This window comes from Sporothrix brasiliensis (genome assembly GCF_000820605.1).
Source record: "Sporothrix brasiliensis 5110 chromosome Unknown Cont15, whole genome shotgun sequence".
Taxonomy (NCBI): domain Eukaryota; kingdom Fungi; phylum Ascomycota; class Sordariomycetes; order Ophiostomatales; family Ophiostomataceae; genus Sporothrix; species Sporothrix brasiliensis.
In genome coordinates, this window is record NW_024467134.1 from 175,956 (window position 1) to 199,475 (window position 23,520).

The following is a 23,520-nucleotide window of genomic DNA, read 5'->3' on the forward strand; positions in this document are numbered from 1 at the left end:
AAAGCATGACGGCACGGCGAACGGCGAACGGCGAACAAAACAATATCATTTCATGGGAACGAAAAGAAAATTGGGAAGAAAATGGAAAAAGACAAGGAGAGTTACAAAAAAACATAAAACTATGATGGATATACCCCCATTTTGGTTATTGTTTTTTTATTGTCGTCCTCCCTTTTGTGTACGCTGGGACTTTTGTACTTTTTCATGTTTTCATTTGTTTATTGTGTTTCATTGTCGGGTTTTTCTCATTTCCTGTCTCTTACATTGCTACATTTCATTGTTTTCTTTACATCGACTGGTCTTTGCTCTATTTTCCTTATATATAATCTGTATTGGTTTTCATACCTTGTCTTGAATCGACGATTCTCCATTGAATTTTAGATAATCGTGTTGCTTGAGCTAGATTGACAGTGGCATATCTTGAGAAACATGAAATATTTATGTTTGCGACTCAGTCCTACTGCATCTGTCTCCCTCGTCGACATATACCGTCGTCTCTTCCATGTTATCAGGGATTGTTCATATTGGCAAAATCATATAGTACTGAACAGTAGATTGAAAATCGTCAATATGTGTGACATAATTGAATAATATTATTCGACTTTATAGACATTTATATATGTATAAAAATAAAAAGTAAATTAAATTAAGGCGAAACATATATCTACAAAAATCAAAATACCCAATGAAATATGAAACTGTTAGAAAAAATTACATTTTATCACTCTAGTACACTGACTTGTCTGTCACAGGACGTTCCCATTATAGAGGTAATAAATTTGTAATGAGGAAAAGAGAAACTAAATCGTCGTGAAGAAAATGTCTTTTTTTCCCTACAGAACGCCAGAACATAAAACAAAGCAAAACGAGACACAAAGAGATAACCGCGTCACAAAAAAAAAGGAAACCAGCCAGAGCCGTCTTACAAGACTTGCGCCCATTTCCTGACCGGCAACCATGCACATCCACAATATTGCCTTTCCTTGTCCATACGACACCCCCAGCACAAAGAACGCCGCGTCTTACCGGGTCACGGCGGCGGTCAGGACCTGTGTCCGGAAGAAGCCGCCCTTGGTCCGCTCAATGACCTGCTGGTAGACGGAGCTGTTGGGGTGGTTCATGATGACGGTGCCCTCCTTGAAGTCGATCTTGGCGTCGAGGCGGGTGTCGCGGATGAGGTTGACGATCCACTTCTCGCCGTCGTCGACGTTGAGGCCGAGCTGCTCGCTGACGCGCTTGAGGTCGATGCGGGCGTGGATCTTGCAGTAGGACTCGAAGAAGAGGTGGCGGGCGGCGTCGACAAAGGCGTCAGCGACGCCGGCGAGAAAAAAGTCCTGGCGCAGGACGTCCTCGGCGCGGGGCAGCTGGCGCTGGGCCTCCTCAAAGTCAAAGTCCAAGAACAGGGCGCGGACAAAGTCGGTGACGGGGTCGGTGTACTCGTAGGCCTCCTGCTTGATGACGCGGACAATGTCCTTGAGCTGCTTCTGCTGGAGGCCGGCGTTGCGGAAGCGGCCGCGGCCGGCGATGACGGAGGCGGCGACGTAGCGCAGGATCCAGGGGCAGGCGGTCTGGACGGTGTTGATGTAGTTGGGGGAGAAGACGAGCTCGAGGACGGGCTCGCGGGCGCCCTCAAAGTTAAAGAGGGGGAACAGGGCCCAGTGCAGGAGCCAGGTGCGCTGCTGCAGCTGGGCGAGCGGGTTGTTGAAGAGCTTGGTGTCGATGGTCTCCTTGACCTTGGTGATCTCCTCGAGGGCCGACTCCCAGTTGGTGGTCAGGATCTCGGAGGCGAGCTTGCCCCAGGTGGCGGCGGCGACGCGGTCGTTATCCGTGGACAGCACGCGGAACTGGTACAGCAGCTCGGCAGCGCCGCCGTAGTTGCCGCAGCTGTACTGGAAGTTGCCGAAGTCGTAGAGGGCGTTGACCATGTCGACGGTGACCGTGGGGGGGGGGGGGGGGGTGGGAAACAACAAATTAGTATTGTGTCATGGGCGCATTGTCGCGTGTCTCCTCGTGTCTATCACATCTTTGCTTCATGTCGTCCAGTGCGACTTACATCGTGCTCCTTCTTCAGAAACTCCAAGTTGGCCACCTTGTCGCTCCGGAGGTTGCCGACCACGTCCTCGTCGCCCAGCAGGTCGCGCAGCCGCGTGGTCTCGGCCTCAAACTGCTCGAGCTTGGCCAGGACCTTCTTTCGTGACTCGGCGTACTCGGGCGGCGGCGTGTCTAGGTTCTCGATCTCGCAGTATAGGTTGGCGACGTAGTCGGTCATGTTGGTCTTCTTGAGCAGCTCGAACTTGGCCTTGGTGATCTCGCGCGACTTGGCCTCGTCCTTGCTGCTGCCGTCCTCCTCCTCGAGCTGGCTGGCCGCGAATTCGACGAGCGGGAAGATGAGGTGGCGGTCGAGCCGCAGCACCAGCTGCGGCATGAGGTCGTACTCGGCCGCGGACGCCATGATTGCGGTGGATGGGGAGGAAGCGTCGTGAGTAGGAGGGAAGGGAGAGGGGGGTTGTCGGGTCGTGATGCGGGAGATAGGGGGAGGGCCGTCGAGCGTCAAAAGCGTCAATCGTCAAGCGTAGGAGGGGTTCTGATTTTTCGCGGTACGTTGGTGTATTTTTTTTGCCAGGAGGGTTTGGCGCGGGCTTGTCGCTACTGCCCCATTCAGGTGGGCTGGTTGGGCTACAGTTTTGGGGCGATCATGCCTCCCTGGCCGCCCATAGGCACAGCCGACAGAACAACGGCAAAAATTTGCACTGTAAAATGTGGGATAGCACGGGCCCATGGTTTCTCCGGGGCCGCAAGCGCGAATTTTCTGCCGGGCGGTGAAGCGAGCTTCAGCGAACGACGGACGACGATTGAAGATGGACGACGATCTCGAATGTTTAGCTACGCGTCCTGTGTCCGTCTTCACGTCCATTGACCACCACCGCACAATGTCGCAATCACTAGCACACTCGTCGCGCGCTGTCATGCGCTGCGCACACGCCCGCCCAACCACCACTGTCATGCCGCCGCTGCTGCAGCGCATGTTCCTCTCAACGACTCCGTCGACCGCATCACGAGAGCAAGCGTCCACCTCGGCATCAAAAGCGCCAATACCGGCCACCGGCGCACCTCTACCCTTCCGCATCGGCCGCAGCAACTCGCTCAACTTCCCCGTCTACCACCGCATCAAGTCCGGCGGCACAAACCGCACGACCGAGGTCAAAAAGGTCGAGGGCGATGCACGCGTGCTGTCGCAGCAGCTGGCGACGGAGCTGAGCCTGGAGACCAAGATCAACCCGCGGACAAACCACGTTATTGTCAAGGTAGGTGGTGCTGCCGTCCCGATGGCTGGTTAAGCCTTTTTGGACCGTCTTGATCGCCGGGCTAACAAAATAGGGCTTCCATCGGGAAAAGGTGGTCAAGTGGTTGACGGAGAAGGGTTTGTGATCTGAACGTGAGAATCAAGGAGGGAACGAAATACAGGACGAAATGAACGTGGCTGAGATGCTTCATGATGTATAGCATTGCGTGAAAGTAGCCTACATATCTTCTGCTACCTTTGTATATTATTATTTCGCAGCGTTGCTGGACATACTGTATGTTGGTATTTCATACCTTTACATTGTACTGTTGTTTGTCTTCTTATGCTGGCCATGTTGTTATATGGGTACATCTTTGTTAATTGGATGATCGATGCGTCCGAGTCCATATGCCCGAATCTTGATTGCCGACGTAAATAACATACGTAAACGGACAAAATAAAATATAAAAAGGACATCTCAAGTCGAGGGAAAGAGCTGGATACGAAGGGATACAAAAGCTGGCTGGGTATATAAAACAAAATAAAACGCCGTGAATAACTTCTCTAAAACATCGCCTCTCACGCTGTCTCTGCATCCCACTTCATTCGGAAAGGATCTGCGATGCACCTAGTCTTGTAAACAGTTCAAACTCCATCCGTTCAGCCGCCTTTGGCGACGCCATAATGTCTGCCATCATATCCGACTGAGGCGGGAAATCTTGGTCAAACGCGGGCTCGCCTGAGCCTCGTACATTGCAGAGTACTGCTTGCTCGAAATGCCAGCGCAAAAAGGCGTCCAGGGGTCTGCGCTCGTCGTCCAGGAGCTCACGGTCGAGATATGTACCGGCCAGGCCGTACACGTCCGGCGTGAAAAACACAATCTTATAATTATCCTGTTAAGATTCATTAGCCTAAGTAAACAACATTGGCAATACAATATTGGCACCTGAAATATGCCGGCTGTCGACGTACATCGGGCAAGATTGAAAAATTGTAAGAGTCAAAAAGAGCGTGAAAGCTGCTCTGCAGTAGCAACCCGTTCTGAACAGAGTTGATGGTGTCGTTGTGCCGCGGCGGCGGCGGCGGGATGGAGACGAGGTCCGGAAACCCACGGCGGTTCCATTCGCTGTTGTATGCGAGCGGGACAATGTGTGCCGTTTCAAAACCAACCCAGATGTCGAGTTGCGGCCCGGGAGACGGCACCTTGGAAACAACACACCGCCCATCTCGTGCGCGGACTTGTTGCTTGAATGACTCGAGTCGAGGGCCAGTTGCTATGGACAAAGACCTGGTAAAATATTGTTGCTGACTGACGCGTACCGGCCTGTCCGACACGAGGAGGTAGTGGCCGGTAGCCAGCTGGCTGTCATCGTTGTCCACGGTCCGTCCGTCCGAGTCCTGGATGGCATAGTCGTCCGGCATGTCGAAGGCAATGCAAACGACTGTGTGAAGGACTTTATTCGTCACACCGGGCGTACGCACCAGACCACCAAGCACGGCACCAGGATCTCTGAGATCTGCCAAAAACACATCGCGTGCAAGTAGCCGACCGTAAGGATTGGTAGTCATGACGGGTGGTTGTTGGGCTGTGTATGTGACTGGTGCAGTTATGCGTACAACATCGCTGAACTGGAGCAAAAAAAAAAAAAAAAGGACCTAGGCTGGTGAATGGCAAAAGGATCGCGATTCAGTTTTTGATGGCGTGTCGAAATTCCACGACGAATGGCGGGGCTGACTTAAAACTACCTGACAAACCGGTCACGTCTTTCTACGAAGTACAACACACTGCAAAGCAACTGTTGCCTAGTCACTCCCTGCACTGGAGGACGAGCTCTTCGTACTTAAAATTTCTGAATAATCCACCTTCAAAATTCGGATTACTCGATTACTCGATTACTCGATTACTTTTACGGTCGCATGTGTTGCGGCAGGACGTGTCTGGACGCGTCGAATTACGATCATAAGAAGCATCGAAGAAAACAAAAGAGCGGCTTGCTCATTATAGTATTCATATAAGCATAGCGCCGCCACGGTGTCATATCTGTCTGTGGCCCAATGCCTGCAACAATGATCAATATGCCCTCGAAACTCCATTGAATGCATATGGCACGGCCTCCCCTGTTCCTGGCATCCCTCGTCTACTCGTGCTCGTCTCCGTCCTGCCCAATGAGCCACACTTTGCCCTTGAGCATGTCCACCGCCCGGTCGCTCATCCACCAGTCCATGTTCCCATCCAGTTTGCTCGTCCACGGCGGCAGCATGTCATTGTCCGACACCGACGTGCCCTCGTTCTTGTCGTCCGCCCCACGGGTCTCGCCGTCCGCCTTGCGCAGCCGCTCCCTGTGGTCCGCCCAGTCAAAGAGCAGCCGGAGGTCCAGCAGGACGTCGCGGCCCCACGTCGCGCCCAGACCGCGCTCGAGGGCCAGGCGCGCATCGATGGTGCTACTGAGTGCGCGGCTGCCGCTGACCGCACCGCCACCGCCGCCACCGCCACCGCTGACACCACTGCCACCACTGCCGCCGCCGCCGCCGCCATGGCTGCTGCCATTGGCCGCACTGTCCACGCTGGCACCCGCCGTACCCAGCAACAGGGCGCACTCAGCGCGGCTCAGGCCCTTGAACAGGTCGAGACGCAGGATCCACTCGACCGGGTCGCTGATGCCCTGGCTGCTGAGCGCGCGGAACAGGTTGCGCGACGTGGCGGACGATGTGGAGGGCGCGTTGGCCAATGCTTGCAGCGTCGTGGAAAACGCGTTTTGGTGCGCGGGCCGGCGGCGCAAGTACAGATTCTGGTCGGCCTGGAAGGCGGCCTTGAGCGAGGGATCCTTTGCAAACGCGACCTCCAGGTCCCAGAAGCCTTGCGCCGAGGCATCGGTGCGGATCGTCAGAATGTCGTCGAGCGGCGGCAGCAGACACGGCGTCTGTCGGCGCAGAATCGTCTCGCTGGGCGGCGCCGTCGACGGCGCCCCCGACGCAGACGGGCGGTTCAGCGAGAGCGCCGAGGGGCGCAGGTAGATCAGAATCGGCACCGAGATGGGCTGGCCCGTGGCCATGTCTTTGGTCACGAGGCAGCGGGGCTCCGTAGCCAGCACCCAAAAGTGCCGGAACGCTTGCAGGTGGGAGCCGTTGTCCTGGATGCTCTTGGGGAAGATGGGGTAAAAGGCCACAAGCAGCGCCGCCACGGCCAAGTTGCTGTTGCCAAACGTCGTCGTGCCGGACCCCAAAAACAACGTGCCGATGGCGAGATGTGCCGCCAGATGGCTGCCGTACGTCGTGTGCGCGTCGTCTCCGCCGTGCAGCGCACGCAGCCGCCGCAGGACGACCAGGTCGCCGGTGCCCGCCATGACCGTCGCACTCGACAGAGCCAGAACATCGAGGCACATGCGCGCGCCGCTGCGAGCCATCTGGGCGTCGAACGTCGTTGCGGGCAAGTCCTGCACAATCGCACGGAAGCGGTCGAGGTAGTGCACGAGCACGTCGCGCACGCGCACGTTGCCCGAGCCCGCAAACCGCAGCGCGGCGGCAAAGCAGAGACCAGCCAGGATGGCGAACAGCGGCAGGTCCAGGCTGCTGAGCGTCTCCACGTGCGCCAGCAGGGACTTGCCGCGGTATTCGGCCGGCAGGCTCTGGCGCACCCAATCGAACGTGGCCTCGATCTGGCTCCAAAGTATGAGGTTCTTGGCGAGGGTGCGCAGCAGCAGAATGTCGGGCCGGACGTAATCGTACTGCAGCACGGAGTCGGGGATATCGATCTTGCGCGCCACAATGGGGTCCTCCGACTTTATGTACATGAGGGCAATGGCGACCGTGGCGGCGGCCGCGGACCGGTCCAGCACGTTCACCAGCTCGACCTTTTTCGTAGACGACGACAAGCTGAGCAGCTGCTCCGTAATCTGCATGTCGAGCAGACCCTTGCGGTCGTTGCCACGGCCCAAGTTGATGAAGCCGAGAGCAAATGCGGCCGCGAGACGGTAGCCCTCGTTGCGCAGAGGGTCCTCTTCGTCCTCGTCCTCCATGTATTCAATCTCCGACATCATAATCTCGCTCATACGCCGATGCTGGCTGTTGTAGTACAGCAGGCCGATGCCCATGATGCCCGTCGTCTGGATTTGGTGCGACAAGTTCAGCTCGGCCGCGCCGCGCGGAAGCATGCGTGTAACATGGACCGAGAGCAGCCGGGTGATGAGCGAGTCCATGGTGCCCAGGTGCGACACGGCCAGGCCCAGGAGCAGGCCAATGGACGTCATCATGTGCTTGGGGGTCAGGTACTTGAACGCCACCCACTTGGCAACCGACTTGAGATGCCCGTTGAGGCCGAGCGCCAGCAGGAACCCAGCATGGCGGTGGCTGAGGTCCGTGCCCGGCTTGTTGAAGACGATCCACGACGTGTCGATGCCCTTGGCACGCGCCGAGATGGCCAGTCCATAGGCCACGCCCTGGTGGAAGAACGCCCAGTTGACCCTTTCCTCGGTAAACATGGCCTTGTCGACGCCAACGGCCACATTGTTTGGCTTCACAATGCATGTGAGGTTGAAGCCCTGCACGTTGAATTTCTGTGTCAGGAGGGGGAACCGGAAGCCGTAGTTGAGCATGCCGCGACCGGCTGAGGTGGCCAGTGTGCTGGTCGCAATCGTCGTCACAAGCTCCTTTTGGCGTTCGAGGTACTCGGGCTCCGACCACTGAGGTTCCGGGTTGAGACGTATGACGCGTGGTTTGGACGACGAGAGCAGGTTCTGCGCCTCGATAAGACGCTTGTCGTCGCGGAAGAGGGCTTGGATGACGACCTGGCGCTCCTCGCTCTCCGGTTCCTCGGCCGCCTGAATGGCCATGTCTTCCTTGGCATCGTCCACGTCCTGAGAGCTGTAGTTGGGCGCCATTCTGTGCAGAGCCAGCAGGCTGCTCACGCCGAGCGCGGCTTGCGAGTCGTTCTTCAGGACCGTCGTCACATCGCCCCGACCGACCAGCTCGTAAAGTTCCTTTGTCCAGTGGCTTGGTGGGCGCTGCTGGCACCGCGCAATGGCATCCTGGAACGGCGTGGCCATGCCCTCGGGAAGCGAGTCGAGGATGCCGAGCGTGAAGCCGCACTTGTGCATGGCCTCGACCACGCGAGCGCTGGAGTCGGCCGGTCTTGTCGATTCAAAGAAGCGGCGGAACATGAGTGTCCGTGGCGTGATCTCGTTCCAGACAGCATCGCCCCGGATCGCATCCTTTTGGATGTGCTGTGCGAGGACAGCAAAAACGTCCCGCAGCGAAGGGAACACGTAGGATTGGGCGCCAATCAGCCGCAGCCGGACCCAGTCCGAGATATTAGGTATGGTTTCTGGCTCTGGGATACTTAAGGGGGGAGTCCCAATGTCATGCTGAGGTATGATACCAGGTAGCTCGACCGCATACCATGCTGCAAAAGCTGGCCAGTTGAGCCACAAGCACATTTGGTAGACAATGGCCTTGAGATCCGTAGAGGCTGAGCTGCCACTTTTAGCCGCCATAATGTCCAGCTTGTCTTCCTCGAGGAGAAGATGCAGCGCCATGGTGATGCCCCAGACGGCTTTCTTCCTCGCTGTCTCGGATACGGACAGTGCCGTCGGCAGATACCCTGCTTGGCCGACGGCTTGGACGCCGGCCTCGGAAGCCATGAAAGCTTCCGCAAGGCGGACGTGTTCGGCTAGTGGGCCACTTGAGGCGCCGAGACCCCCGTTTTGCGGGTTGCCACCGACGCTGCCAGAAGCGAGGCCCGAGACGTCTGATATCCAGTTCCATGCTTTTGACTTGGCCCATGCTTGATTACCGAGAGCAGTAGAGGACGCTCCACGGCGGTTGCCAGAGATGGTGGTGAGAGACGAGGTCGACGTTTGGCGGCCCGGGTACAGTGCGGCAGAGAAGATGACGCATAATTCCGTGACCAGGGCCGTCCATTCTCGGTTCTTGGACGCGACGCTTGTCTGGGTTGAAAGCCACTGCATGACCTGCCACCAGCCAAGGACCATCTTCTCTGCGTGCGAGGCGGGGAGGACGCTGCGTAGACAGTTTAGGATTTGACGTACCCGGTCCGATTTTGGCTCGAGCTGGATCTGGACCTGATACGACTGCCCGTTGTCGTCTACCACGTCAACCACGCCTTTGCCGCGTGGCCGGCTCAGCTTTCCAATGGAAACACCAAAGGTGCCGGCTCTGGCTGTTTGGAAAATGCTGTCCACGCTGTCGCCGGTCTCAGAAGAGGCGTAGTTGTTGCGATTGTGAAGGGACAGAGGGGGGATGGCGATGGTCGTGAGCTCGCTCCACGGCGCCTGGATGCTCAGCTGACGGTGTCCTTGGTCGCCCTCGGACAGAATAAAAATCATGGCCTGGTCACCATCATAGATCATGCACGAGTCGGCAACGTTTTGCGCACGTCTATGCTGCCCCCAGGTAATGGACGTAGCGGCGGCACTTGGTGTGCTCGTGGCTGCGTCGTCTCGCATTTGGACGTGGAGAGTCAGGAGCTGAAGGCGCTTGTCAATGGCGTCCTGAATGCACACGAGGAGGTAGTTGCGGTCCTGCTCATCGACCGAGTACGGCGTGCCGACAATAATAAAAACCTTGCACAGCTGTGTCGCTGGCTTGTTGGACATGGAGTACCGCAAGTTGGTCGTGTCCATGGACATGCTGTGGATCTTGGTAAAGAGAATCTCCTTGGAGAGGCCCTCAAACTCGGTGTCGTCAAGGCCCATGTTGTGGAAGCCTTCAAAATCACCGCCTAGGCGCAGCTCTTCCAACACGCCATCCGCCTCGTGCAGGCTGTTCAGTGTTTGGTTGAACTGTAGATTTGCGCCGCCCAGGCCGTAGCCTGAGCTATGGCGGCCACGTTGCATACCGTGGGAGTCGACTCGTCTCCCGCCCGTGGATGGCACCGCCGGCTGCTCTGTAAAGAGTGGCCGCTCATGGGATGCTGACAGATCGGCACGAGCCAACAAGGAGCTAACACGGCGGGACTGGCGCCGGGACACCTCTGTGACTCTACTTGCCTCGATCGACAGCGCCTTCTCCAGCGCCGCAGTGTCGCCCTTCTCGAGACGCTCGCTTTTCCTGGTCCGCTTCAAGGGAAGTGCTGCGCCCGCGCTTTCGCGGAAGCTTGGGTGGTGGGGCGTCGTGGCCCCGCTTGCAAGGCCGGGTGCGACTGAGGTACGCCGCCGGTTGTTGTTGCTGTGTGTGCCGGCTTTTGTTTTCGGTGCTCGCCGCCGGCGCGCGAGCTGGTCCTCGCCGCTCAGGTATGTCATCCGCCACACGCTGTACATGCTGGTTTCTCGATTCACTGTGACGGCGAGGATGAGGTTGTCGCGCGGGTTGCCGTCACTCTGGCTGGCACCGAGAGGTTTGCTGCCCTGCCGGATGGTCTCAATGTGTAGAATTTCCTCGGCCGGGTCGAGAAATGGAGTTTTGGAGGTGCTGCTCTTCGGATAGCGGTCTTTGCCGGACTTGTCCGGCTGTGTCACAACCAGGCCAATCTCCGACATAGGGTCTGTGAGGCACACCAGCCGTGGCCACCCCGAGTTGCTGCTTGCTTCGAGCGGCGTGTCCCACATTGTTTCGAGTGTAGAGCTGAGGCGGAGCGGCAAGGGCTTGGGCTTGCCCAGTGCGGCGGTGGAGAAGGTTTGCGAGGAGGCGGCCGGTGTGGTGCTGGAGGCGGTGGCCACGCTTGAGCGAGGCAAAATCTGTGACGACACGAACGAGTTCGGCGGCGCACGGGGGAACTTGAGTGTCATGGGCACAGTGGTGTCGACCTTGGACTTGCGCTGGATGATGACGCCGCAAGGCGCTGCAATGGCCGAGTCGACCTCAAAGGGCATGTGCAGCACATGGTCGCCGCCGGAGAAGGACATGACGTGTGCCTGGGTCTTGAGGAACACGACGAGGGCTTTGGCCAGCGGCGGAGGCTCTCGTTTGCTGTGCGGTGATGTCTTGTGGTGGGATTTGGGAGCAGCGTTTGACAAGTTGGACAACTGTCCGGCATTCTGGACGTCGTCCTCGCTGGTGGGGAAGTAGGCCAGCAGGGCGGTCGAGATCGGCTCCTTCTCCATGTCGAAGCGAAGGCACCGGCCGACCTCGCCGCCGCGCGACCAGATGGCGCAGGTCTCTGTGCTAAGCAGCTCATCCTCGCCGTTTTCGTCTGAGAAGATCTTCCACTCGTACAGGTCGGGCGAGGGGTTGGGCGGCAGCAGCCCCTCGGCGATTGCAAAGCGCAGTCCGGCTGGCTCATGCACCCCGAGGGATGTCACGGACGCCATTGTTGGTTCTGCTGGAGGCCATATACATGAGAGGGAGGGGGGGGAGAGGTCGAGAGTGTCTAGGAAAAGAGCTGAATGGGGGCCTTATTGTTTCTAAGATGTCCGGCTGAGCTTCCTTCTTGTTTGGGCTCGTCTGGTTTTGGCGATGTGCCTGTTTTGGCAATAGCCACACTGTCGTTCATGGCAGCTGCCACTGGCGCCCACTGAATGCTCCTGCACTTTTGGCGGGAGACGCGCCGCGTTGCGGGGAACGCGACAGGGGCAGCGACAAGCTTTGAAGCCAAGAAGCTCATGTGGCTGGAGCGTGTGGCGTCGAACTCCTCTGACGTAAACCACGCTAAAAGCCAGCTGTCTCAGGCTTAGGCAGGTCCGCCCCTGCATCACTGCCCAGCGGCCGCCCAGCAGCAGCAGCGCAGCTTCCCCCAACAAGCTTCGATAGCCGACATTGGGAAGGCACGAGCAACGAGGAAGCCTGGCCCCAATAGCCACAACTGACCTCAACGTCCCATTTACACACCTCACAGCACGCGAACGACGACCACTACCTTGGATGCTGTACAGCACGGGCCTGTTACCTCTCGGAACGGCATTCGCAGCACCATGTACACAGCGAGCACATGCCTGCAACGTCTGCCACCATGCTTGCAGCGCACACAGAGCGAGACGATGACGCAAGAGGTGGTGCATTGAAGGATCGGAGGAGTGGTGACGACGACACGACGTCTGAGGGTGGCAGCTTGGCCGGCAGCGGCAGCGACGCGACTGACGACGAAGCGAATACCAGCCGAAACGATAAGGGCAAGGGGACGGCTGCCGAGGAGGATGAGGAGGAGGACGCCGACGCCGAAGAAGATGACGAGAATGACGAGGATGAAGACGAGGACGATGAAGACGACAGCGATGACGAGGACGAAGAGCCGCGGCTCAAGTATGCCCGTCTGACGACGAACCTCGGCGGCCTGTATCGCAACGGCGATGCGACAAGCGCTTTTCTCGTCGCCGGCGACAAGATGGTGAGTGTCACTTGTACTGACGACGCTTGGTAGGCTCGTATCTCTTTTGCTAACTGGACTGCAGATCGTTGGAACACACAATGGCAATATCGTAAGCTACTATACACTCTTCATGCTCCTGTGCGTCGCACGATCTTGTCGCTAACCCCCACAGCACGTTTTCCAACTGCCGACCTTTCAACCTTTGCGCGTCTACCATGCCCACTCGGCATCCGTCACCGCCATCTCCATCTCACCCTTTACGCCGCCGCTTCCGACCCTCAAGATCGAGCAGATCAACCGCATCGTGGCTGAGGGCGGCGCCGGTGGCGGCGCTTCACGGCCTGGCTCGTCGCACGCGTCGCCTTCGCCCAACGCATCGCCACGCAAGGCGCGCGAGCCGCCACCGATCCTCAACATCCCTTCCAACAACATCCACATTGCCACCGCGTCGACGGACGGCAACGTTTGCATCCAGTCACTCATCGACATCAAGGACGTGCAGCTGCGCAACTTTGGCCGCCCCGTGCAGGCCGTGGCCCTCTCCCCCGAGTACCGGCAGGACCGGACGTATCTCTCGGGTGGTCTTGCGGGCAACCTGATCGTGACGGTCTGCGGGCAATCCGGGCGCAGCACATCGACGACGGTGGGCACGGCGGCGGCGACGGCGTCGGGCTGGCTCGGCAGCATGGGCCTCGGCAACAACGCGGGCCGCGACACGGTGCTGCACTCGGGCGAGGGCACAGTCAACAACATCCAGTGGTCGGTGTCTGGGCGATACGTGGCGTGGCTGAACGAGCACGGCATCAAGATTATGCGTACGCGCCTGCATCTAGACAGCGCCGATGCCGAGGGCGCGTGGAAGCGCATTGGGCACGTGGACCGGCCACAGACGGAGGAGTGGGACACGATGGCAAGCGTGTGGAAGGGCCGCGCGCAGTGGATTGACGAGACAATGATCGATGCCGACGACGACGTGGCCGGACAAGAGATCGGCGCGTCTGCCGAGCCGGGCATCTCGTCGCCCGCAGCTGAGGTGCTGAGGCAGCAGCAAGCCCGCGATAGTAAGGCTATTGAGCGGCTTCTTGTCGGCTGGGGCAGCACTATCTGGATGGTGCATGTCCACGCCGGTCGAGTCAAAACCGGCAAGCATGCCGGCGAGCGGTCCGTTGGCCACGCCGAGATTGTCAAGATGTGCGTATCCCCCCCTCCCTTCCCCCCAAAAGCGTGTTGGGATATGTGTCAGTGTGAATTGTCGACTAACAGCACAGCCTCCGAATGGACTGCATTATATCTGGTATCTCCCTTTACACGCAAAACTTATTACTTGTCCTTGCCTACACGCCTGCCGATCCTGAGGAGGACGAGGACGAAGGGGGGCACCAGGCGGCAGGTAAATCCAAATCAACGTACACACGCGGGCACAAGGCGAACAAATCGACGGCGTCGAGCAGCAGCGAGCCCACGGGCGGCATCCGGCGACGACAGAACAACAACCCGCCAGAACTGCGACTCATCGACCTGACTTCGCAGACGGAGGTGGACAAGGACGTGCTGAGTGTGAGCCGATACGAGCGGCTGTCGGCAGGCGACTACCACTTGAGCGTGTTGCCCGCACAGACGGCGGCAGCAGCAGCAGTTTCGTCCAAGGGCGCGCTCGAGGCGATTGCCGGACTCGGCGCGGACATGTGGAACGCAGCACTCAACCCCAGCAGGATGCTCTTCAGCTCGGGCCAGAGCGTCAAGAGCAAGGACAGCAACGAAGGCACGACAACGGGGAGCTCCAAGGCGGCCAGCATGGCCAGCACATTGCGGGTGCAGTCCCGCCTGGGCGGCTTGGGCGGGCCGAGCGTGCATCCGTCGCTGGCGACAACCGGCATCAAGATTTTTATGCACAGTCCGTACGACTGCATTCTCGCGACGAGGCGTGACCTGTCCGACCACCTTGCTTGGCTTCTGGAGCACCAGGAGTTCCAGCAGGCGTGGGAACTGGTCAACGAGAACCCGGATGCGGTGCCTTCGTATGCCGACCGATCGTCTGACCTGGGCACGATGACGCCCGACCAGTCGACGCAGCCGACGCAGGCGTCGGTCGACTTTTACCCCGACGCGGTGCTCGATGCCCTCAGCCGGGAGGCCAATGCGCCGGCGGAGCGCGAGAAGCGGCGCATCGGCGAGCTGTGGATCAAGGAGATTGTCGACACGGGCGACTGGGAGCGGGCGGGGCAGGTCGCGGGCAAAGTGCTGCGCAGCTCGGACCGGTGGGAGAAGTGGGTGTGGACGTTTGCGGGCGCAGACCAGTTCGACGCCATCACCAACTACATTCCAACGGAGCCGCTGCACCCGCCGATCCCGCGGACCATCTACGAGATTGTGCTGGGCCACTACTTGAAGCAGGACAAGCCGCGGTTCCGCGAGCTGCTGGAGCGGTGGCCGACCGAGCTGTTTGACATCAACACGATTGTGACGGCGCTCGAGAACCAGCTCAACTACCGCGACGTGCGCGAGGACAGCGTCGAGGACGGCGAGCGCGGGCGCGACTGGCGCATCGTGATGGAGTCGCTGGCCCGGCTGCACGAGGCCAATGGGCGGTACCGCGAGGCGCTGAAGGCGTACATCCGGCTGCAGGACGCGGACTCGGCGTTCCGACTGATCCGCGACAACCACCTGGCCGACGCGGTGATTGACGACATCCCCAGCTTCATTGCGCTGCGCGTGCCCGCCGGCCGCGCCGACAAGATGACGCGCGCCGAGCTCGAAGAGGCGACGGCCGAGGCGATGGCGCTGCTCGTGGACGAGGCACAGCACGGGCTGGTGCAGCCGGCGTCGGTGGTGGCGCAGCTGCAGGCGCAGGACCTGAACCTGTACATCTTTCTGTACTTCCGCGGGCTGTGGCAGGGCGAGGGTCTGCGGGAGCACCAGCGCGAGTCGCACGACCGGCTGGCGCTCGAGAGCAAGGCGCAGCTGGACGGGTTTGCGGACCTGGCGGTGCAGCTGTTTGCGCAGTTTGGGGACCGCGCGCTGCTGATGGAGTTCTTGAAGGCGTCGACGTCGTATTCGTTTGAGCAGGCGGCGGCGGCGTGCGAGCGCCACAAGTACATCGACGAGCTGGTGTACCTGTACTCCAAGACGGGCCAGATGAAGCGCGCGCTCTACCTCATCATCGACCGGCTCGGCGACGTCAGCCAGGCGATTGCGTTTGCCAAGGAGCAGGACGACCCAGACCTGTGGGAGGACCTGCTCAACTACAGCATGGACAAGCCGCGGTTCATCCGGGGTCTGCTGGAAGAGGTGGGCACGGCCATTGACCCGATCACGCTGGTGCGGCGGATCCCCGAGGGCCTGGCGGTGGAAGGGCTGCGGGACGGGCTGCAGCACATTATGAAAGAGCACGAGATCCAGCACAGCATCAGCTCGGGCGTGGCGCGGGTGCTGCGCAGCGAGGTGGCGACGGCCCAGGCCACGCTGCGGAATGGACAGCGCAAGGGCATCCGGTTCGAGGTGGTGGCGCCCAGCAAGGTCGCCCCGGCCGTGTCCTCCCCGGTGGCGACGGCCACCATCGATGCTGCCGACGGCGACGAAAAAGAGCAGCCGGCCTGGACGCCCGGCCACTGTGCGCGCTGCCTCGAAGCCTTTACCGAGTGGGACAGGGACACGCTGGTGGGCTTTGCGTGCGGCCACGTGTTCCACCTGACGCATCTGTTGGGCAAGTCGACAGCCGAGGTCGAGGAGCTCGGTTTCGGCGTGGACGACGAGCTGATCAGCCGGCACAACATTACGGCGACCAAGATCATGCATGCCCGGTTGCTCAGGGACCACGTCCGAGACGGTTGTCCAGTCTGTGTCAAGCCGACGGCGGTGGCCTGACCGGTCGCTGCTGGTGCGGTTGTGTCATCCGTCGATTGTGTTTTTATTTGTCTTTCTGTATATATCGCATGTGCTTTTGCATACAATACCTCTTTACATGGTCTACATCGTATACACGGGCGGGCGGCGGCCTTGCTTTCGTTTTCTTCTCGTGGCATTTCAAATATACCTATTTTTTTGCATTCGCTTTGCGCCTGTCTATGCTTTTTATTTTATTTTCATTGTTTCTACGCGTCTATGATGCTTGGCCTACCCCGGGAACCCGCCGCGGGCCATCTTCTTTGCCCGCTGGTCGCGCCGGTTGTGATTCGCACGGCTGCCCTTGTTGGCCTCCTTGCGGTTGCGGGCTTGCTGCGTATCCTTGTCGCCCGTCGGGCCGGCCACATTGCCGCGGCCGCGACCGCTGCCGCCTCCTCGTCCTCGCCCACCCCCCCGATGGCCACCACGGTAGCCACCCCGCGACGGCGCCTCTCCGTCGTCGTTGTCGTCGTCCTGGTCGCTCGCCCGCCACGACGTCCGCGCCAGCTGGGTCTGCTCGCCACCAAACGCGCTCGACTGCAGCTCCAGGCGCCGCCGCTGCTGCGGGTTCCGCGCCAGCATGACGGCCCACCCTTCAATGGCCTCGTCGGTCATGCCCGTCTCGTCGCGCAGGCGGGCGCGGGCAGCGCTGCGGCGGGTGGCGGCGTCGCGCTGGAAGACGGCGGCGTTGGGGGTGGCCATGTAGGCGGCGTACAGGGTCTGGTCGTTGGCGGCGTGCAGGTCGTCGCCGTCGGCACCGGTCGTGCCGCCGGGCGCGCTGGCGTCGACCGTGCCCCCCACGTCCGCCGCATCGTACGTGTCGTCGCGCTCGTCGTCGTCCGAGTCGAACGCGGCCAGGGCGGACCAGATGGCGGCCTTGTTGGGGGCTTTGGCGGACGAGCCGTCGGCCAGGAGATCGTCGGCCGTGGTGCTGGCGGCGGACTTGCCGAAATGCAGCTTGGATGTCTGCAGAGACAGCTCGTCGAGCTCGTCGCCGTCAAAGATGTTGCGGCGGGCGGGCGGCAGCGGCGGCGTGGCACGGGGCGCCATGGCTGTTGCGGCGTGCTGACTGTCGATGGTGGTGGCTGCGTCGCGCAGGTTCTCGGAGCGGTCTGCGCTGTCGAGGTGTGCCGGCAGCGTGCCCTCCAAGAGGTGGGCGACGACCTGCTCGGTGTCGTCGTCGTAGGCGTCGAGCAGTTTGGCGACGAAGGCGGAGCCCAAGTCGGGGAAAAGGTCCTGGACGACGGCGATCTGGCTGAGTTTGTGAGGGTGGAGTTGCTGGGTGGCGGCGGTGTCTGTCGCAGCTGCTGTCGGTGCCGATGTCTGCGCCGCCGCCTTCCCCTTGTTGATCTTGCGTTTTAACCGACCAGGCGGCAGAGACAGTCCGCTGCCAGGTTTGCGGAACTTCACCAAGTCCTCCAGGATGGGGAGGATCCGGTTCGTGGAGGTTCCTGCACCCGTGGCTCCCGACGACGACGGCGCTTCTGCGCGCTGCCGTATCTGCTGGAGCAGAGGCGTCACGCTGACCAGCTCAGCGGCCAGAGAGTCCGACGGCCGCAAGGGGCCCTTTTTGTGCTCCTCGGCGGCGCCCCGCACGGCGTACAACAGGTCCGACAGCAGCGAGTACCGCGGCGTGGGCGGTTCCGTCAAGCCAATCAGGCAGACGTAGAGGTTCGTGACAATGGCGCGCCGCAATGGCGGGTTCATAATGACAAAACAGGCGCAGAGTGCATCCAGATAGTCGCTGCCTGTCAGAAGCAGCGCACCGGCTGCGGGCCAGGCGCTCACGAGGTAGTTGACACGCAGCAGGCGGGCCTCGACGGCGCGGGTGTCACCTTTACCAGAGGGGCCGTCCTCCATGTTCCTGATCAGAAACTTCTTGAGGGCGGATAGGGAGGCTTCTGCGGCGCCGACCGACGCTGGTGGCAGCGTCCCCAAGACGTGCCCTGTCCGTCGGCGGCCGTAGACGCGGCTGAGATCGGCCAGGTGCTCCCATGCAAGGAGGGCCGCTGGTGGTGGTTTCGGCAGGCGGAGAGCGCGTGCGGTGAGGAGGAAGACAGTCTTTTTCAGAGAGGTGGCAGTCTCTTCTTGTGCAGGTGAGGGCGGGGGCGAGAACGGGGCGAGAGCGGCAGGCCCCGACTCGGCGAGGGCGCGTGCAAAGGAGACGAGAAACGAGGACACGCCGGTCTGCTCGTCCTTGGCGAGAGCAGCGGCAAACTTGGCGTCGGGCAGCGCCAGGTAGGCGGCCGTAAGAGCGCGCCATGAGGCCAGATATAGCGCCCAGTCGTCGGGGCCGATTTGCTGCCGCCGGGCCGCCGAGTCGGGAAACGGCGCAAAGGGGGGCAGCGCCGAGTCCATTGACGGGTGCGGGGTGGTCTTGCGAGGTGGGGACGGATGGGAGAGGGACGCTGGGGGCGTATCGACAGAGACGAAGTCGAGCTCGCGCGAAAGTGAAGCTCAAGCAACCAGTGGTGATGTCGGTTTTGGTGGAAAGTCTGCACCTTCCATATATGGGAGGTTTAGCGCTAAATGGAAGCTACGATTGAGTTTAGCCCCGCGTCCCTTATTTGGCGGTCAGGGCTGAGGAGGACCCAGCGAGGCACAGCTACAGCGGGCATCCACTGTAATTTGAGCCTCCTACCAATTCTCATGTCTCACTATGACCTCATATTTGACCTGTCTCCTGGCTCTCTACAAGCTGCACAAAACGTAAATTTGGCGACAACATCCTAGCTAGCCGCGTGAAAAACAAGGGCAACGGGCCTCTATGAACTTGGAGGTAGTCACTGTCGCTGGCATGGGTTGTTGGGGCGGAAAGCCATTTACGAAACGGTGAGTGAGCCGATATGCGACAGGAGCAATATCCCATCAACGTTGCCATTGCGAGCTTCACCCTCTGTGTAAACACTGATATTTTCTAGCTGCTGTTGGCTGCCGATGTGTGACCCGACCAATTGCGTCCTCGGTCCGAAATGGTTCCACAGACGCGTCTGTCATGCCGCCCCCAAGTACGTATTCCTATCCCAACGCCCCAAAACGCCATCCAGGTTGATACAAATATCGCTGGTGTATATATACAAAATGCCCTTTTCTCTTCTCGCCGTCGTGTTTGGTCGACCCTGCTCGCCCAACGGCCTGCACGCGCCCTTAGAAATTCCACAGGCACCACTCACGCAATGGTGGCACTTCCGGCATCATGCCCACCGCAAACCTCCCTGTATTGAGGAACGTCTGGTACTGCGCCGGCACGGGACTGCCGGCATCCGTGTACATGCTCCTTGGCTTGCACTCCGTGTCCTCGTTGAAGGGCGGCGCGCCCTGCGGGAACCAGACCTTGGCAGGCTTGCCGTCCGAGGGGCGCTGGACCATGGGGACTTCGATGACGTTGTCGGCCGAGTCCTTTTGTGATTCGTACACGACGCGGCGGCCCTGGAAGGCGACCAGCCGCGACGGGTTGGACGGGTCGCGCTGGGCGTAGGCGTCAATGGGCGGGTGCTGTTTGGAGGCATGAGGGCCGTAGGCGTTGGTGGCGGGGTTTGCGGTGGCGGCGGTGGCAGCCGCAGGTTGAGGCTGGCCGAATGGTGATGGTGTTTGACCGGTTTGTTGGAACCCACCAGATCCACCCGACGGCTGGCCAAACGGCGAAGCCGCTGCAGGTGCTTTAGTAGCCGCTGCGAACGGGTTGGCTGCTGGAGTGGCCGAGGCTGTGGACGGCTGGCCAAATGGATTGGCAGGCGCAGATGACGCTGCCGCCGCAGGTTGGCCGAACGGGTTGGCTGGCGTAGTCGTAGTCGTCGTCGTGGAGCCTGCTGCGGCCGGTTGGCCAAATGGACTGGGCGAGGCCGCTGCACCACCCGACGCGGCGCCAAATGGATTGGAAGGCGGTGCCGTCGTGGTCGAGGGGGCGGCGCCAAAGGGACTCGGCGATGCTCCGCTCGAGGCGGCGGCTCCAAACGGCGACGGGCCGCCACCGCCACCGCCACCGAGCGCCGACGGTTTACCAAACGCCGAGGTCATGCCGCCCATCTGCGACGGCTGGCCAAAAGCACTGCCGCCGCCCGCCGGGGTCGAGGACGCAAACTTGGAGAAGCCACCGCCGGATGCGGCTGGCGTGCCGGCCGACGGTGCACCAAAAGCACCGCCCCCAGGCTGACCAAAGGCGGGCGCCGCCGGTTTCGCAAAGGGTGACGTCGTGCTGCCCAGCTGCGACGGCTGGCCAAAGGCGCCGCCGCCCGGCTGACCAAACGCAGGGGCCGCTGGCTTGCCAAAGGCCGAGGCGGTGCCGCCCAGAGCCGACGGCTGACCGAATGCGCTGCCGCCGCCCATTTGCGACGGCTGTCCAAAGGCCGCGCCACCTGCAGGCTGACCAAACGCGGGCTTGGCGCCAAAGGGCGACGTCGTTGTGGTGGACGTCGACGGTGGTGCGCCAAATGGGTTGGCGGGTGTCGTCGTTGTGGCCGTTCTCGGGGCTTGTCCAAAGGGGTTTGCGGCGGCCGGCTGTGACGGCGCACCAAACGTGCCGCCGCCGCCAAACGGAGTCGACTGCGGCTGGGTGCCCCTCTGTTTGCCCTCATCAAAGACACCCGGCGACGGCGTCAGGGTGTTTCGGGCGCACTGGTCCAGCCGGTTCGGGTGCTGCTGCGCGGCCTGCAGCACGTACTGCGCGGCCGCGTCCGGGTTCTTGACGGCCGTCTGCATCTGCTGCTCGATCTGCCGGTACAGCGTGTCCATGTCGTTGATGGCCGCCTGCGGGTTGCCGGCGGCCTGGGCCTTGTAGTAGTGCAGCCGCAGCTCCTCAAACGACTGCTCAGTCTGCGGCCCGCCAAAGAGCTGGGCGGGGGCGTTGCGGCCGGGCCCGTAGGCGGAGAAGACCCACGAGGGGCGGTCCTCGGTCAGGTCCTTGACGATGCTGGCCGACGAGACATTGAAGGCGTTGGCTGTGGAGGGTGTCGAGGCGGTGGCAGGCGTCGTGGTGGCGGCGGTGGTGGTGGTGCTGCTGCCAAAGGGCGACGAGCCGCCGGTGCTGGGCTGGCCAAAGGCGCCGAAGCGGTTCTGATTCTGCGGCGGGTGCTCATAGCGGCAGTTGTCTGGGAACGTTAGCAAGACACAAGAGGCAAAAGGGATCCGAGAGTTGGAGTTGGTCGAGGATCGCGACGATTCAACGACTGCATCGATCAAGGAGAATGGAGCAGGGGAGACGCACTGCCAAAGCGGCAATTGCCTTGCAGCCAAAACTTGCACACCACCATCGTCGCACTGTTGGAAGCGGCGAGGGGTCGTATGGCGATGCGAGGGGGACTGTTGTCGTCGCGATGGTTGTGATGGTCCTGAAAATTGACGACAGCGATGTTGACGTTCAGAGTTGCGCTTTCCTTTGCTGGCCGAAAAGTACAAACGCGCGTGGATTAAAGTGGGTCCTTGCAGGTGCACGTCTCTGGCAGGTGCGACCAACAGCCTCGCCAACCAAAGCGCCAATGGCTGCATCGCAACAGCCCCTGACATTTGGAATGGCTTCAATACACGTGACAACATGCAAACAATGCATCACTCGCCGGCGTCCCGATTGTCACCTGTAGTTCAATCCAACATGTGGGTTTTTCGTCAATTGACTATGTACATGTCCGCTACCGTGCTAACTACGTCTACAGTTCCCGTCTAGTCCTTCTGCAAGGCACTCATCTGCGCGCTTCAGACGCGACTCCAACTGCCAGCTGTGCCAAGTCCACGCCATCTCTCCCACTACGCGCCCTATGCCAGGCTCGCCTTGATCATCGGCTCCAGCTGCTCCTTGACGTAGGTCGGGTTGCGCCAGGCGCTCCAGTCGTGGTTCAGCAGGCCCCAGGTCTCGTCAAAGTCTTGCTTGCCCGAGCGGATGTAGTAGCTGCCCGACAGCACCCAGATGGTCCAGCCGGCGTGGATCCGGGGCAGGTAGCTGGCCAGGCAGGTGGCGTAGACGCCCTTGTACGTGGACGCGTCCATCTGGAAGCCGAACTCGGTCATGAGCACGGGGATCTGGAGGCCGCCGCCGCTGCTGCTGCTGCTGGACGTCGACGTCATCGCGCTGAAGCCGCTGCTGGCCAGACCGCTCTCGAGGCTGCTGCACGAGGTGGCGCTGTTCTGGTAGTTGTGCAGCTCGAGGACGATCTTGTTGCCGTACCCGGTAAAGTCGCCGAGCGAGAACTTGGCGGATCCCGGCGACAGGGCCGATCCCCTGGTGACGGCCGACAGGTCGGTGTCGTAGCCCAGGCCCGACAGGAAAATCAAGACGTCCGGGTTGGCGGCGTGGATGGCGTCGGCGCCCTGCCGCACGTACCGGTACCACCCCTGCCAGTTGTACGTCTTCTTCGCGGCGGCCGACGCGCTGCCCTTGCCGTCGGGCGACCGCGGCTCGTTGCGCAGCGACATGGACACGAGGTTGGGCCAGTGGCCGCCCCCCGCGTGCGTCGCCATGTACGACAGGCCGCGCACCCACTTGGCCACGTCAAAGTCGGTGTCGCCCCACCAGGCGTTGCCGTCGGTCGTCGAGCAGCACCATTCGGCGCGCGAGATGTGGTTGTCGAGGTGGACGTAGATGTGGGCCTTGTGCAGGGCGGCGGCGACGGCGTCAAACACTTGCAGGCGGGTGGTGCTGGCCGTGAACGACGGGTTCTTCGCCAGGATCTGGGCCAAGACTTTAGGGCCGTTGGTCGCACCCAGCGCCTTGGTGAGGGCCGTCGCGATGGCCACGTCTTGGCCGCCGTTGTCGTAGATCTCGTCAATCATCTGGATGGCGTACGTCAGGCGCACTGCGTTCATGCCGATGCCCTTGATCTTGTCGACAATGGCGTCGATGCTCTGGAACTGCAGACCCTCGGGCAGCATCGTGTCGGCGGCGCCGGGCCAGTTGGCGCCGGCATAGGTGACGTTGTTGCCGGCAGCATCGTGGATCCAGCGGCCAGATGTGACGAGGGGGCCGTTTGGCCAGGCGGCACTGACAGTCCCGGCGGCAGCCAGGGCGGCGGACGACACGAGATGGACGAGGCGCATCGTGGTGAGAGGATGCGGTTGTGACGTGGTGACGATGATGAGTTGAGCTGACAAGATGCCAGGGACAAAA

At 60.8% G+C, this 23,520-nt stretch overlaps 9 protein-coding genes across 9 annotated transcripts; 2 read left to right on the forward strand and 7 right to left on the reverse strand.

The window, feature by feature from the left end:
* Nucleotides 1-1,022: 1,022 nt before the first annotated feature.
* SPBR_06118 (eukaryotic translation initiation factor 3 subunit) lies at nucleotides 1,023-1,925 on the reverse strand (the record flags this gene model as incomplete). Its single annotated transcript, XM_040764380.1, has 1 exon — nucleotides 1,023-1,925. One exon carries the CDS (start codon nucleotides 1,923-1,925, stop codon nucleotides 1,023-1,025), a length of 903 nt encoding a protein of 300 aa, XP_040621869.1.
* Nucleotides 1,926-2,017: 92 nt separating this feature from the next.
* Nucleotides 2,018-2,452, reverse strand: SPBR_06258 (uncharacterized protein; the record flags this gene model as incomplete). The annotated part of the gene is made up of 1 exon (XM_040764520.1): nucleotides 2,018-2,452. One exon carries the CDS (start codon nucleotides 2,450-2,452, stop codon nucleotides 2,018-2,020), a length of 435 nt encoding a protein of 144 aa, XP_040621870.1.
* A 478-nt stretch (nucleotides 2,453-2,930) lies between these two features.
* On the forward strand, nucleotides 2,931-3,338 carry SPBR_06264 (uncharacterized protein; the record flags this gene model as incomplete). The annotated part of the gene is made up of 1 exon (XM_040764526.1): nucleotides 2,931-3,338. One exon carries the CDS (start codon nucleotides 2,931-2,933, stop codon nucleotides 3,336-3,338), a length of 408 nt encoding a protein of 135 aa, XP_040621871.1.
* A 547-nt stretch (nucleotides 3,339-3,885) lies between these two features.
* On the reverse strand, nucleotides 3,886-4,852 carry SPBR_06091 (uncharacterized protein; the record flags this gene model as incomplete). Its single annotated transcript, XM_040764353.1, has 2 exons — nucleotides 3,886-4,176; nucleotides 4,256-4,852. The coding sequence occupies 2 exons, from the start codon at nucleotides 4,850-4,852 to the stop codon at nucleotides 3,886-3,888; spliced, it is 888 nt and encodes a 295-aa protein (XP_040621872.1).
* A 569-nt stretch (nucleotides 4,853-5,421) lies between these two features.
* SPBR_05467 (anaphase-promoting complex subunit 1) lies at nucleotides 5,422-11,547 on the reverse strand (the record flags this gene model as incomplete). The annotated part of the gene is made up of 1 exon (XM_040763731.1): nucleotides 5,422-11,547. The coding sequence occupies one exon, from the start codon at nucleotides 11,545-11,547 to the stop codon at nucleotides 5,422-5,424; it is 6,126 nt and encodes a 2,041-aa protein (XP_040621873.1).
* Nucleotides 11,548-12,185: 638 nt separating this feature from the next.
* SPBR_05504 (vacuolar assembly protein) lies at nucleotides 12,186-16,406 on the forward strand (the record flags this gene model as incomplete). The annotated part of the gene is made up of 4 exons (XM_040763768.1): nucleotides 12,186-12,560; nucleotides 12,625-12,651; nucleotides 12,715-13,733; nucleotides 13,811-16,406. The coding sequence occupies 4 exons, from the start codon at nucleotides 12,186-12,188 to the stop codon at nucleotides 16,404-16,406; spliced, it is 4,017 nt and encodes a 1,338-aa protein (XP_040621874.1).
* Nucleotides 16,407-16,655: 249 nt separating this feature from the next.
* On the reverse strand, nucleotides 16,656-18,782 carry SPBR_05695 (uncharacterized protein; the record flags this gene model as incomplete). The annotated part of the gene is made up of 1 exon (XM_040763958.1): nucleotides 16,656-18,782. One exon carries the CDS (start codon nucleotides 18,780-18,782, stop codon nucleotides 16,656-16,658), a length of 2,127 nt encoding a protein of 708 aa, XP_040621875.1.
* A 789-nt stretch (nucleotides 18,783-19,571) lies between these two features.
* On the reverse strand, nucleotides 19,572-21,673 carry SPBR_05700 (uncharacterized protein; the record flags this gene model as incomplete). Its single annotated transcript, XM_040763963.1, has 2 exons — nucleotides 19,572-21,511; nucleotides 21,628-21,673. 2 exons carry the CDS (start codon nucleotides 21,671-21,673, stop codon nucleotides 19,572-19,574), a joined length of 1,986 nt encoding a protein of 661 aa, XP_040621876.1.
* Nucleotides 21,674-22,172: 499 nt separating this feature from the next.
* On the reverse strand, nucleotides 22,173-23,450 carry SPBR_05961 (cellulase family protein; the record flags this gene model as incomplete). The annotated part of the gene is made up of 1 exon (XM_040764223.1): nucleotides 22,173-23,450. One exon carries the CDS (start codon nucleotides 23,448-23,450, stop codon nucleotides 22,173-22,175), a length of 1,278 nt encoding a protein of 425 aa, XP_040621877.1.
* Between the last annotated feature and the right edge of the window lie 70 nt (nucleotides 23,451-23,520).